The 13,334-nt window shown below is 28.8% G+C and overlaps 3 protein-coding genes across 3 annotated transcripts; 1 reads left to right on the top strand and 2 right to left on the bottom strand.

Annotated features, from left to right (window-relative positions):
• The first annotated feature begins 294 nt into the window (after positions 1-294).
• T552_01375 (hypothetical protein) lies at positions 295-4,021 on the top strand. The gene is made up of 8 exons (XM_018369959.1): positions 295-563; positions 608-1,091; positions 1,137-1,858; positions 1,902-2,906; positions 2,947-3,029; positions 3,072-3,278; positions 3,321-3,587; positions 3,632-4,021. The coding sequence occupies exons 1-8, from the start codon at positions 341-343 to the stop codon at positions 3,974-3,976; spliced, it is 3,336 nt and encodes a 1,111-aa protein (XP_018226616.1). The 5' UTR covers positions 295-340; the 3' UTR covers positions 3,977-4,021.
• A 122-nt stretch (positions 4,022-4,143) lies between these two features.
• On the bottom strand, positions 4,144-6,303 carry T552_01376 (glucose-6-phosphate dehydrogenase). Its single transcript, XM_018368622.1, has 10 exons — positions 6,218-6,303; positions 5,889-6,031; positions 5,629-5,848; positions 5,269-5,585; positions 5,138-5,222; positions 4,811-5,095; positions 4,645-4,756; positions 4,457-4,600; positions 4,241-4,413; positions 4,144-4,196 (listed from the first exon to the last, which is right to left on the bottom strand). Coding segments are annotated over exons 3-10 (1,281 nt in total). The 5' UTR covers positions 5,792-5,848; positions 5,889-6,031; positions 6,218-6,303; the 3' UTR covers positions 4,144-4,194.
• A 256-nt stretch (positions 6,304-6,559) lies between these two features.
• Positions 6,560-13,311, bottom strand: T552_01377 (hypothetical protein). Its single transcript, XM_018369960.1, has 5 exons — positions 10,444-13,311; positions 7,483-10,397; positions 7,283-7,433; positions 7,144-7,233; positions 6,560-7,098 (listed from the first exon to the last, which is right to left on the bottom strand). Exons 1-5 carry the CDS (start codon positions 13,263-13,265, stop codon positions 6,606-6,608), a joined length of 6,471 nt encoding a protein of 2,156 aa, XP_018226618.1. The 5' UTR covers positions 13,266-13,311; the 3' UTR covers positions 6,560-6,605.
• Positions 13,312-13,334: the final 23 nt, after the last annotated feature.

Consider the following 13,334-nt stretch of genomic DNA (forward strand, 5'->3'; position numbering starts at 1 on the left):
TTAATCATATATTTATTTCCACTCACATATTTAATGTATCTGTTCATATATTATAAATTTTTAACCATTTTATTTTTATCTATGAAAGTAAATATAGTTTTACTTGTTTTTATATTATTTTTTAATCATATTAGCTTTTTATATAATATTAATTAATAAAAAATTATTTTAAAATTTAATTTAAAAAAAATATAAAAAAGAAAGAGAATATTAATAAAAAAGTAGGGATCTTCATTAAATCCAGGAAAAATATCATTTTTGTGAAAAATCGATGAAGTTATTTTTGAAGTTTATTATGATATTTTGTCAAGTTTAAGTTTTTGTTAAGTTATATAATAAAATGCATGAGTATAATATTAAGGAAAAATGCAACTCAGAAAACAATATAGAAGATAAAACATATAATATGAAGTCACAAGAATTACATAATACTAAACGAAAGAGAAAAAATGCAAATAAAGTAAATCATATTGCTAGAATTGTTAAGATAAATTATATACAGAAAAACGGACAAAAAGAACCAGTCTGTACATTAACAGATGGTACAGTTCTTTATCGTAATGGTATTTTTGTTTTTTTTATTTTTTCAATTTTTTATATAGTTTAGATACTATATATTTAGTTTCAGAACCACCTGGTGAGCCATATTATCTTGCAAGAATCATGGAGTTTACGTCAATGAATAATGATCCGGATGGTTCTATTAATGCAGTCCGTGTGAATTGGTTTTATAGACCAAGGGATGTTCAAAAAAAAACTAATGATTCTCGTCAATTATTTGCTTCCATGCACTCTGATATATGTCCCTTATCAGCATATAGGGGAAAATGTACAATATTTCATAAAGATGAAATAGAAAATCATGATGAATATCGAAAAATACCGAATTCTTTTTATTATGATAGACTTTTTGATCGCTATATACATCGTTATTATGAAGTGGTACCTATACATAAAGTAACAAATGTTCCAGACAGAGTAAAAGAAGTTCTTAAGCAAGAATGGAAGTATGTAATTGTAGAGAGTGGGAGAGGAAAAGAATTGGCAATGCAACATAGAGGTTGCAAACGTTGCGGCAACTGGTGTTTAAGGTATTTTTAATTTTTTTTTATTATACAAGAATTAACATGTACAAGTGTTGAATCTATTAGATGTGCTGTTTGTCATGATGATTATCATATGCATTGTGTTAAGCCTCCTCTACTTAAAAAACCTACAAAAGGATTCGCTTGGACATGTACTTCCTGTTCTAGAGCTGAGCATCGCCGTATAAAAGCTAATAGAAGTTTTGAAATTTTTTCAGAAAAACAATCAAAGACTTTTAATTTAAGAAAAAAAGGTGTACAAAATGATGACGATAATAAGGATGAGGATTCTGAACTATCAGATATATCATCAATATCATCTGATACTACAGAATCTAATAATTATAATGAAATAAATGAAAAAAAAAAATATAAACAGCCAACTGAACAGCAGAAAGCGATTACTAAATTATGGCCATATAGATATTTAGGAATACATTGCAATATAGAAGATGTATTGGATTACGATGACAGAATTTATCCTAGGGCAGCATCTAGAATTGGCGGTAAACATCAAGCAGTCATTCCAGAACAACATGAGTCTTTTATAGAAAAACAAGTAGTAATAGATTCACGGAAAAAAAGAAGAGGAAAACATATTTATAAGTTTTCTAACATTTCAGAAGAAGAAATATTAGAACAAGCTAATTCAGAAGCTAAAACGGATAATACAAAAGCTAACAATTCTAAAGAATGCTCTTCTAGACTATCTAATTCAAAATCTTCATTTGACAAAAACTTTTCTTCTACCAATGAAACAGGTACTAAATATGGTAAGTTTTGTATTTGTTTAATATATCTTGACTTTTTTTTTAGTTTTAAGAGGACATGATTACACAAGCATAAAATTATTTTCAAAGCCAGAAAACATTCCAGATGATTTGATAGATAATTATCTTGACAAGATTAAATATATAGCCGAAAATCTCTCTTTACCACCATTTTCTACGGATTTTCAAGATATAGCATTAACAACACTTTATAAAAATCAATTTGATATAAATGCATCTATTTCAAGTTTATCATTTTTGACTAGAAAACATCTTCATATACCCGATTTTAATGTTCTTGAACTACAACAATTTGAAAATGCCATTTCTCAATATGGAAGTGAATTATCTTTAGTTGCTAGTGAGATTCCAACAAAATCTCTTTCTGAAGTAATTAAGTTTTATTATATATGGAAAAAGACAGAATCTGGAAAAAGAATATGGGGGAATTATTCAGGTCGTCGCAAAAAAGAAGAGAAGTTATTTTCTTCAAATCATAATAGATCTGTACTAGATTCTTCTTTACACTTAACGGAGGATATAGCAGATAGCAGTGATGATAGTGCCTATAATTCTGAAAAAGCAGCATTAAAGCATAAAAGCTTCATCTGCAAATTTTGTTCTATAACTAAAAGTAAGCTTTGGAAACGGGCACCAGGTGGTTCATTTATTTCTGATAAAAATGTGGTTACAGCACTTTGTGAAAGATGTGGTGAATTATGGAGAAAATATAGTGTACGCTGGGAACCACCTGAAGAAATTGCTAAAAAATTATCAGAACCTGGTGCACGTTGGAGGAAGAAGAAATTTGAGGAAGAACTTTTAAAAGAACAACATTTATTTGAAGAAAAAGAAAAAATTGAAGAGAATTGTGATAAAAATGGACCAGGAAAAAGACGTCGTTTAAAAACAGATGCGAAATATCCAAAAAAAGATATAGATGGTTCATTAATTTCAAAAATAAATTCAACATCTTGCCGTGTTTGTAAACTTTTGGAACCAAAATCTATGCTTTATACATGTAAAACATGTGAACTTGTGGTTCATAAAAGTATGTCAAAATTTCAAATTATTATTACTAATATCTATAGCATGTTATGGGATTTCTTACGTTGATTCTAATTCATGGATTTGCGATATGTGTATTAATGATAAAACACCTATGGTTTCTACTGTATTATTTCTTTAAAAGAATTCTTAAAACTAATTTTTTTAGAATTATCAATGTGTTCTTTGTTCTACTCATGATTGTTCGTCTCTTAATTCGAATTCTTTCTTTAGAGAAGCTCTTAAACAAACATCAGGAAATAATTGGGCACATGTTACATGTGCTATATGGATTCCAGAACTTAAATTTACTGATTCTTCTACATTTCAGCCTATAGAAGGAATCGGTGCTATTTCATTAACTAGATGGCAACAAGTAAATTTCATATATATTAAATAATTTTATAACATTATTCAGGTATGCTTTATATGTAAAAAGATTCAAGGAGTATGTGCATTATGTCATGTTTGCCATATTCCACTACATGTGACTTGCGCTATCTATGCAGGGTATACTATTGGATTTGATATAGCTTTAGTAAAAGGTTCAAGAAAAGATAATGCTATTACTATAAAATTTAGCGGGGAATTTGGAATTATGACTGCTGCTATATGGTGTCCTAATCATAATATGAAAAAAACTGTAGTTCATGCTATTAATGAGTATGATTATGAACTAAATAAGGTATTCTTTTAATTGCCCTATATTTGTTACTGATAAGACTATAGTATGCCATTAAAACCTATGTCGAAAATTATAAAACTTCAATGATTTCTACAATAGGAAATAAACGGGTTAACACGAATGCTTATTATGGACATATTACTCCTTTGACTATTGCAATTAAATTGGAAGAATTAAAAAATCTTAGAAAAGATCAGCATTTGCCTATAAAAGAAGCAACGAAGTCTTGTTATATATGTAAAACTGATATATCTCCTGTATGGTGGCCAAAAAACGATGCATTGACACCAACTTGTAATTTATACAATACAAAGCGTTTATATGCATGTCATTTATGCTATTATAATATGAAAAAAAAAGAAGTTGGAAAATCTATATCTAAGGATTAATAATTATATTCTTTATTCCTAATTATATCTGTAACTTTATAGTTATCAATATTTTAAAATTTGTAATATGTATATATTATAAACTAGAAGAATTACACTAAATCATAATTATATTAAAAAACTTAATTTATATCAAAAATAAATATGATATATTAAATTCATCAAATTAAAAATTTTAATACTCATTTATTAAAATAAATTATAAAAGGTAATATTTATCCTTAATTTGGTTAATAAAAAAAATTGAAAAATAATTATACTGACATGATTTATAACCATAGTTTTTAATAAAGTCAAGAAGCTCAGATGGTCCTTCGCTACCATATGAATAGAGAATAGGTTTAATTTCTTCATGTTCATCTAAATAGTGTAAGAGTGGTGTAAATATTCTCCATGAATGATCTAATTCATCATCGCGTACAAAATTCGATTGATCACTAAAAATTATTAAATATAAAAAATACAAATTTATTTAATTACCCTTTTATAGCATCTAACAATAGGCTTTCATATGCTTCAGGGATTTTTACATCTGGAAATTCATGTTTATATATAAAATTTAATTTTGTAGAAACAGTAAACATATCCAATCCAGGATATTTCGAATTAATATTTATATGAATTCTAATATACTTTCAATATACTTTTAATAATAATAATATACATACCCTTCTTCCGGTTGTAAAGATATAACCAATTCATTTCGTAAAACATTTTCAAACATTTCTCCAACAACATCTTTATATTGAATACGAATTTCTACTTTTTGTTCGTCCAATGCTAGAAATATTTTAAAATGCATTTTCTAACCTAATTGCTTAAATAAAGTGATACCTTTGCCAGCAATCAAAATAAATGGAACACATTTCCAGCGTTCATTTTCGATGAACAAAGTCAAGGCAGCAAACGTGGGACAGCGTGAATCTTTTGGTATAGTTTCGTCATCTGTATAGCCAGGCTTAGATCCATCTTTAGAAGATGTATATTGACCAATAATAACATCCTTAGGCTCAATAGCGGATATGTCTTGAAGAATTTTGACTTTTCTGTCACGAATATCATTAGAAAAAAGAGAATTGGGTCTTTCCATAGTTAAAATAACTAATATTTGCAATAAATCTGTAATATTAAAATGTTTTCATAAAATTTTGGAATTTATACGATTTTGTATTACATCTCTAATGATCCCATATTCATTAAAATATCTTCCACGTCCCTCTACTCCAAAAGGCTCTTTAAATATGATCTCAACGTTATTAATAAAACAAGTGGTAAAAGCTTATCTTTATTACTTGAATATTTGATATATAATGTTTATTCCATGATGCGTCCAAAAAAACATTTGAAAAACGTATTATCAAAAGATTTTTAACCATTTCTTTACCAAGATAATGATCAATTCTAAAAATTTCATTCTCTTCCCACATACATGCAAGAGCTTTCTGAAGTTTTTTATTACTTTCAAAATCTTTTCCAAAGGGTTTTTCAACCACTAATCTAGCAATACCGGATTCTGGATAAAGCAATTTCTTTATATAATAAGAAGTGCAATTAAAAATATCAGGAGGAAGTGCCATATAAAAAATTCTACATTGTTTTTGGGATTCATCTATAAAAATTAAAATAAATAAACGACAACTATAGAATTATACCCTCGACTTCTTTACAATGAAATAGTAGATTTTCAAATCCATCATTATCGTATTTGCCATTAACATATGTACATAGATTTTTAAATTCATTAAAAACCGACTTGTTTATAGATGTTATTTTTATATATGATGAAAACTTAGAATGGAACTCCTGATTATTCATTTTAGTTCTAGCATATCCAATTATGCGAATTTTCCCTGATATAAGGTTGTTTTGATACTAATATCATTAAAATGAAAATATTAAATATAGTATTTACGAGTTGAAATAAAGCAGGAAACTTAAAAACAAATGTTAGTAATATAAGAGATAATTAATTATGAGTTCTAAACGATTTTTTTATTTGCCAGATCACCTGATGCTCCTAAAACAATAAATGTAATGTTTTCTTTTGATTTAGTTCTAAAACATATTAATTTTATATGAATATTTTTTAAATAAAAAGTTGTATAATGCCAAATAATGTTATAAAATTAAGCACTGTAATAATATAACATATTAATATTGTTTTTTAATTTTATTAAATATTAATATATTAAAATAATTAAATTAAATATGATAATTAGTTAATATGATAACAATCCATACCCTGTGTCTGAGTCATTAAGTGCCTTGAAGTTGAATTCAACCATTATTTCATAAATAAAATTTCAATTTTTAATTTTTATCGTAAATTTCGAATCAAAAAAGTATTAGAAAAATTATTTTATATTATTGCTATAGCAAAAAAGCACTATGAACTTCAAATAATATTAAATATTTACAAGAAAGATTTCGTTTTATATAGAATTTGAATTATTATATTTTAATCAATATAGCTATTTTATTGATAATATTATGTATTTTATTATTAATATAAAACACAGTAATGCCTCTTTAAATCTTGAAAAAATAGTAAGTCGTATTTTAAAAAGATTATGTCCCAAAAAACATCATAAGAATTTACTCACATTTAAATATTTTAAATTAGAAATATTTATTCATCAGTTTCATTATTTTCTCTTCCTTCTGCAACAACTATATCCACCTTTATATCTTGATCTACACCAACATAAGAATCACTAAAACATGATAAAATATATTCATGTTTTCCAGCGTTTGGAGGAATAAAGTCTAGTTTAACAGATAAAACTTTTTGTAAAGTAACCTTTTTAATAGCTAGTAAAGATATACCATCACCAATTACGATCCACCAATGTTCATTTTTTGAAGTAGGAAAAAAAGGAGCATATACCAGAGTATTAACTTCTTCTTCTATTTCCCTTGTAAGAATAATATTAATAGTTGCCTTATTCCCGACAGCAATAGATTCTGTATCTTTAAGCTCAAATGTAATATCTATTGATGGATAATTATTGACAAAATTAGCTACATCACGTAATTTTTTCGGATCCATTTCTAAAAGCTTATCTCTAGATTCCTTTGAAGCATCTGCTAAAAACTCGCCTAAATCATATACAGATTCTAATCTAACAAAAAATAAATTATAAAATATTTCAAAATTTTTACGCTACCCCATATCATTACATCTTTTAATTACATCATTAGTAAAATGTGGTATTTGTTTTAATGGACTATCACGATCCCATACTGCTTGAACACACCTAATATAATAAAAGGATTAGTTTAAAAATAATAGATAAAAAATCTTACATTTGCGATAACTCCATTGGATAACTAGAATTTAAATAACCTTCTGATGACATAACATCAACACATGCACTAAGAAGATTCATTATCTTTTGCAACACTAATACTTGATCTGCAACTAAATCAATAGGTAATTGAAAGCGTGAAAAATGTGCTAATACAAATTAACTTTATAAATATATACAATATTTAATATTTAATACCTTGTAATAATATAAATGCTTTAAAAGAAGGAGAATCAAAATCCTGATTCTGAAGCTTTACAGGAACCCTTTCATAAATACGCCGTAATATTACATCTTCATGTCTACGAATAGGAATTGTTTCAAATTCAGCAGCAGCAGTAACAACTTCTAATAAACCCTTCATTTTAGTTTTAGAGGTTAAACTTAATGCCATGGTTTCAATAGTAATGTAAGTAAGATTATAATAACTTGCAATCATCGCTAAATTTAAAGGCGTAACATAAAAATCATCTTCTATAGAAATAATTTTTTTCTCCATCAAATCATTTAGAGTAGTTTCTACTAAATCAGACAAATAACTACTAAGTGATTCGTGAGAGATATCCTGAAGTCCATAAAATCCCGGATTAGCGACTAAACGACGGTACATATATGACCATGTGAGCCAATCTACTGCTTCTTGTTTATTTTCAATTGTAGACGTGGCTATCTCAGTGACAAATGCATCGTGCATAAATATCTGAAGATGACTTTCAATTGGTAACGCTTCACTTAGAAATTTCCTATAATATTCCTTTTTCACAGCAGATGTCATTAAAATTGCCTTACTAATTCCATTATGATCTGGTTGATATGCATAACCCAACATTTGTAATATTTCGCTAATCGGATAATCAATATATCTATGTTCTCTTCCTTCAAAATATTGTGTGCCCATTATAATGACCATATGTGCTGTAACACCTAATGAATAAGCTACATCCCTTGATGCAAAAAGTATTTGAATAATTCTTGATTTATACAGTGATTTAACAATATCTTTATCAGATTTGCTAAGTGCCTCATGATAATATCCAATACCATGAGTTAAGCAATTTGCTAAAACATCATCCTGAACTTTCCTAATATATGACATAATATCATCAGATGTCGATAAAAGAAACCTGTTTTCATTATTACTAGCATTACAATGCGTTAAAATATCAAGAGATATATTGCGACACTGTTTTCTGCTTGGAACAAATACAATAGCAGAATAATCAGTTAATAATGTTGTTAAAACCAAGTATAATGGTTTTGTCATTGCTATCATTAATGATGGAAAATGAGGAACTGTAAATGATTGCATAGTCACTTCAAGAGGTCTAGGTCTATCTTTTGGACTAAAATTATATACACAATGTTGATTTGCACCTATCCATTCTCCTAAATCTCTAGCATTCGCTAAAGAAACCCCTAAAGCAATAATCCTGACTTTGTTTTCAGTTTGAGCTGCAACATACCGAATCCGTGATATAATTACTTCGTATACAGGACCTACATGGCCTCCGACTGCATGGATTTCGTCTAAAATAAATAATTGAATAGTTTGAATATTTTTACGATGTTTCCATCTACGAGATAACACATCCCACTGAACAGGAGTTGCAAGAATTAAATCTGCTTTTTGTAACAATTTCAGATTTTCACTAGTCTCTTCTGTTAGTTTAACTATAGTTATAGAATTTTCTAGAGTTCCAAATCTCTCATTCCAATCATCATATCTCTCATTAACAAGCTCTTGAAATGGTGTAATATATACTGCTTTCCCTGGATCTTCTTGCATCCAATGCCTCATTAAGGCAAATTCTGCACAAACGGTTTTTCCACTACCAGTAGGAGCACCTACAAAGACAGTCTCATCAGTAGTAAACAATGTATTAAATACTTGAGTCTGAATTTTATTAAAATTTTGAAAATGAGATGAGTAAAGTTTAATATAATCTTGTTTGCGTAATACGACAACAGGAAGCGGTTGTAAGTCAAGTAAAGGAGTATGCGCGGGAAATTTTTCCGGAAGAATTAAATGTTTAAATGCTATAGCTAGTTTTGTTTCAGAATGCATCCATCTATCTGAGATTATTGTAATAAAATAATTTGGTGGTATTGGTTCAGATATTGGGACCGTAAATTCAAGATAATGTTCATCTTTTGCATAATTTTCCTTTAATATAAATTGATCATGAAAAAGAATTTGTTCCCCATTTACATCTTCAGCTATAATCCAGAAAAGTTCTGTAAACCCATGTATTTCATGGTCCCATTCAAATTGTGGTGTAATAGTTAAACTTACTCTTAACATAGACCGTGTAATAGGTTGAACATGTGCATGAAGTTGCAATTTTGGAAAATGTTGAATAAGTTTATGAACTAATTTTCCAGCTTTAGGTATATTTATTAATTCTCCGAGTTCATGAGGATCTAAATCAAAATATCTACTCCATGATAAATCTTTTCGTTCGACCTTGCGAATAACTTCAGAAGGACATATTTTAAATTGTCTTAAAGGAGTCATAGTAGGCCACATACATTTTTCAACCATTTTACACATGTCAAGAGCTAATTTAGCGACCTGGGACCACTCTCTCTTTAAAGAAATGTCAAAAATAGCTCTTAAAATTCTCTTTGCAGACTGACTAACATATGTCATATCTGAAATTAAAGCAAAACCTTCAAGTTTTAATTTAGATATGTAAGCTTGTAATAAAGTATTAATCTTAGCAGATGGTTCTTCTGCGCCCTCCTTAATAGGAATAGGAACTCTATCAAGCAATTTTTGAAGCTCAAGTTTTTCTTCTTCCCTTACTGGAATATATTTAAATTCATCTGAAAGACAAAATATACGGAAAAGTTCGATATATGACAATGTAGGCTTAAGATACTGATTATATATAGTCATAGATTCATAAGTAATGTAATAATGCGATGCAATTCTTCCCAATTCTGTTGCTTGAAAATTCCCTGTTTTTTTATCATATTTTATTAAATTATGTTTATCTAGCAATAATGCAGCTGAATGAATAAGATCAATTCGTTTTTGTTCCAAATCCACATCATCAGCATAATCTGCTCCAACATTATATATTGCAGGAGATCGTAACATTCGAACATATCTAGAAAATGCTAAGTTATTATTATTATTATTATTATAAATCTTACAAATAAGTATATCCAAGCCATTGTGCAGCTTCATCTCTGTTTCTTACAGTACCTAAAACAATTTCTGCATTCAAATTGTCGACAATTTTACTAATGAACTGGCTTTCTATTGGCAATTGCTGGTTAAGCAAACTTAAATAATATTGAAGTTCTGTATGCGATGTAATAATTATACCTTCACCATATGAATCATATTGTGGCCTTCCAGCCCTACCTAACATTTGAAGAACATCTTGAGGAGATAATTCTACCCAGCGACCTTTCTCTGGAGAATAAATTTGAGTTCCTTTAATAATAACAGCATGTGCAGGGAGATTAACACCCCATGCTAAAGTGGATGTGCTAACTAAAACTTGAATATGACCAGCTGCAAAAAGTTCTTCAGCAGACCTTCGATCAGCTCGAGTCATGCCAGCATGATGAATACCAAGCCCATAAGGAAGGAGATCTTTTAAATTAGAATCATTAACTTCTTTTGCTTCTGACTGAAGAATTTCTTTTGTTGCAGCATCAGAACGTAAAATTTGTCCAATGGTTTCTTCTTCAAGGCATTTATCACGTATAAATTTTGCAGTCTTAGCTGTTTCTTTACGTGAATGGACAAAAATTAAAACTTGAAATTTCCTAGTTTGTTCGATTACTTTTTCATATGTTACATCATTAATAACTTGCAATTTTTTGATAGCCTTTTTTTCAGTAATCCCAATATATTCTTGTTTTAATGGACAAGGACGATATGAATTATCAAAATAAAATAGACCTTGTTTTAAATCTACTTTTAAAAATGTAGCAACATCCACATAGTTAGGAAGAGTAGCTGAAAGTCCTATTAAGCGAATAGGCTCGAATGTTTGTTCCATTTTTCGGATTGTTCGAGCGACAATAGCTTCTAAAACAGGACCTCGATCGTCATGAAGTAAATGAATTTCATCAATAATTATTAGACGAACCAGATTAGTATATGATGTTTCTGTAGCTTTTCTAGTAATGATATCCCATTTTTCAGGAGTAGTTACGATTATTTGAGTATAAGATATTTGGGCTTTAGTAAGCTGTGTATCTCCCGTCAATTCCTCCACCTGAATGTCATATTGAGATAACCTAGATCTAAAATTCCCAACAACTTCTTGTACAAGAGCTTTTAGTGGGGCGATATAGATAATTTTGAAATCATTTTTATTAATTTCGCCTGTAGATTCATTGCGATGCTTTTTTAATTCGTTTAAAATGCAAAGAATAGCCACATTTGTTTTTCCTGCACCTGTAGGCGCACAAATAAGTAAATTATCATCTTTTTCGAATGCCATAGGATACAGTTTGCTTTGAATAGGATTTAATTTCTCAGTATTACCAAAGACAGGACGAATCCATTCAGGCATATCAGATATTAAAACACTTTTTATATCTTTAACTACTGCTTTTTTTGGTGCTGGAACATGAACTTCTTCATAACCTTTTTTAGATCGTTTAAAAGAACCTTCTGGTAATTTACATTTTTTATTCGACATTAGATGAGAACCTTGGGAAAATATAAGTGAATCTAAATCAACAACTTTTTTAGGTATAACTTCGGATATTTGTGACATAGAAATATCCTTATGCGTATGTTTCTCTGTATCTTGAGGTAAATCAACATCCATCATGCTATGCTCATGTTTCTCTGAATACTTCAAAGGCAATGACTCTCTGTCCTCTTTAAGTTCTCGTAAAATCCATTCATAACCTTCTGATTTCATCTGGGCTTCAATTTTTTTTTTGTTCTCAACATCAATTGCTCGCAAGAGACGTGTACACCATACAATTGTATCTCGATTTCTAGTCAATATTTTCACAAGTTCGAATTTATCATAATCAAATAACTCCATAAGTTTATTTTCAAGTTGTCCAAATGAAATATCCGATTCCAAAAAAGAAATAGATGATGACGTTTTTTCCTGAATAATATATGGATCGGTATAATATGCAGAAATAGTTCGTTGTAACCAAAATGCATCGATTTGATGAGCAAAGATTTTTTCCTTATTTTCCTTATCAATGGAATGTTTATTTGTTTTTCCGTTAACAATAGTTATGTAATTTTCCGTATTTTCTTCGTCAGTACTTGCATTAGATTCTTCTTGATCATCTTCATCATCTTCATTTTCGCTATCTACATCATTTTCATCATCATCAAAAATAACTGCAACTCTTTGCTCATCAAGTTCATGATCATCATCCTCCATAATATTTCTAGATTCCTCAGAAGAATAATCCGTTATTTTTTTCCCGATAGCAATTAACTGGCTAAACCTTTCACTTGGTATATTTACACCAAGCAATTTATCAATTTCTTTTTTTTTATCATAATCTTTCAAATTTTCATCTTTTAAAAACTCTAAAACAGCATCACTAGCACTTCTTACTATATCATGACTTTGATCTCCAACAAATTCGTGAACATAAGCTAAAAGTGCTTCATATGTTTCACGAGTTTCTTTGGTTTTTGGATAATATATAAGACCCTCCAAATCTTCTGTATTATCTAATATAGAAGAATAAATACTTTTCTTTTTTAATGCTTTTTTTTTTTTATATTTCTGATCAAATTCATCATCTATTACCTGAGTTTCTTTTTTTATGGTATTTTCTGGTTGGGTATTTCTAGAAACACGAGATCCCATATCCTTTACACTAATTCGCCCTGAAAGTGACTCGGGCTCACCTGTTGCTTCATGATCCCGACGAGTAACAAATCTCTGATCAGCTTTACTGACTTTATTAGATATTTCAGAATATTTGTACTGGTCCATATTCTGGGCCGGTGGATGATATTTTGACGGCATGGCTTATATATAATATAAATAAAAACAATTATAAGCCTATTTAGAATATATTCAAGAGTTTATTTTCTA

The sequence above is a fragment of the Pneumocystis carinii genome, assembly GCF_001477545.1.
Source record: "Pneumocystis carinii B80 chromosome Unknown supercont1.5, whole genome shotgun sequence".
NCBI classification, from domain to species: Eukaryota; Fungi; Ascomycota; class Pneumocystomycetes; order Pneumocystales; family Pneumocystaceae; genus Pneumocystis; species Pneumocystis carinii.

Coding starts and splice junctions, on each gene's coding strand:
- T552_01376 (XM_018368622.1), bottom strand. CDS start 5,791: ATGAATAATCAGGAGTTCCATTCTAAGTTTTCATCATATATAAAAATA. Junction 5,096..5,137: donor TAGAGATGTAATACAAAATC/GTATAAATTCCA, acceptor TTAATATTACAG/ATTTATTGCAAATATTAGTT. Junction 4,757..4,810: donor TATTTTGATTGCTGGCAAAG/GTATCACTTTAT, acceptor AAATATTTCTAG/CATTGGACGAACAAAAAGTA.
- T552_01375 (XM_018369959.1), top strand. CDS start 341: ATGCATGAGTATAATATTAAGGAAAAATGCAACTCAGAAAACAATATA. Junction 564..607: donor TACAGTTCTTTATCGTAATG/GTATTTTTGTTT, acceptor TATATAGTTTAG/ATACTATATATTTAGTTTCA. Junction 3,588..3,631: donor ATGATTATGAACTAAATAAG/GTATTCTTTTAA, acceptor ATAAGACTATAG/TATGCCATTAAAACCTATGT.
- T552_01377 (XM_018369960.1), bottom strand. CDS start 13,265: ATGCCGTCAAAATATCATCCACCGGCCCAGAATATGGACCAGTACAAA. Junction 7,434..7,482: donor AGCATTTATATTATTACAAG/GTATTAAATATT, acceptor AATTTGTATTAG/CACATTTTTCACGCTTTCAA. Junction 7,234..7,282: donor CCAATGGAGTTATCGCAAAT/GTAAGATTTTTT, acceptor TTATTATATTAG/GTGTGTTCAAGCAGTATGGG.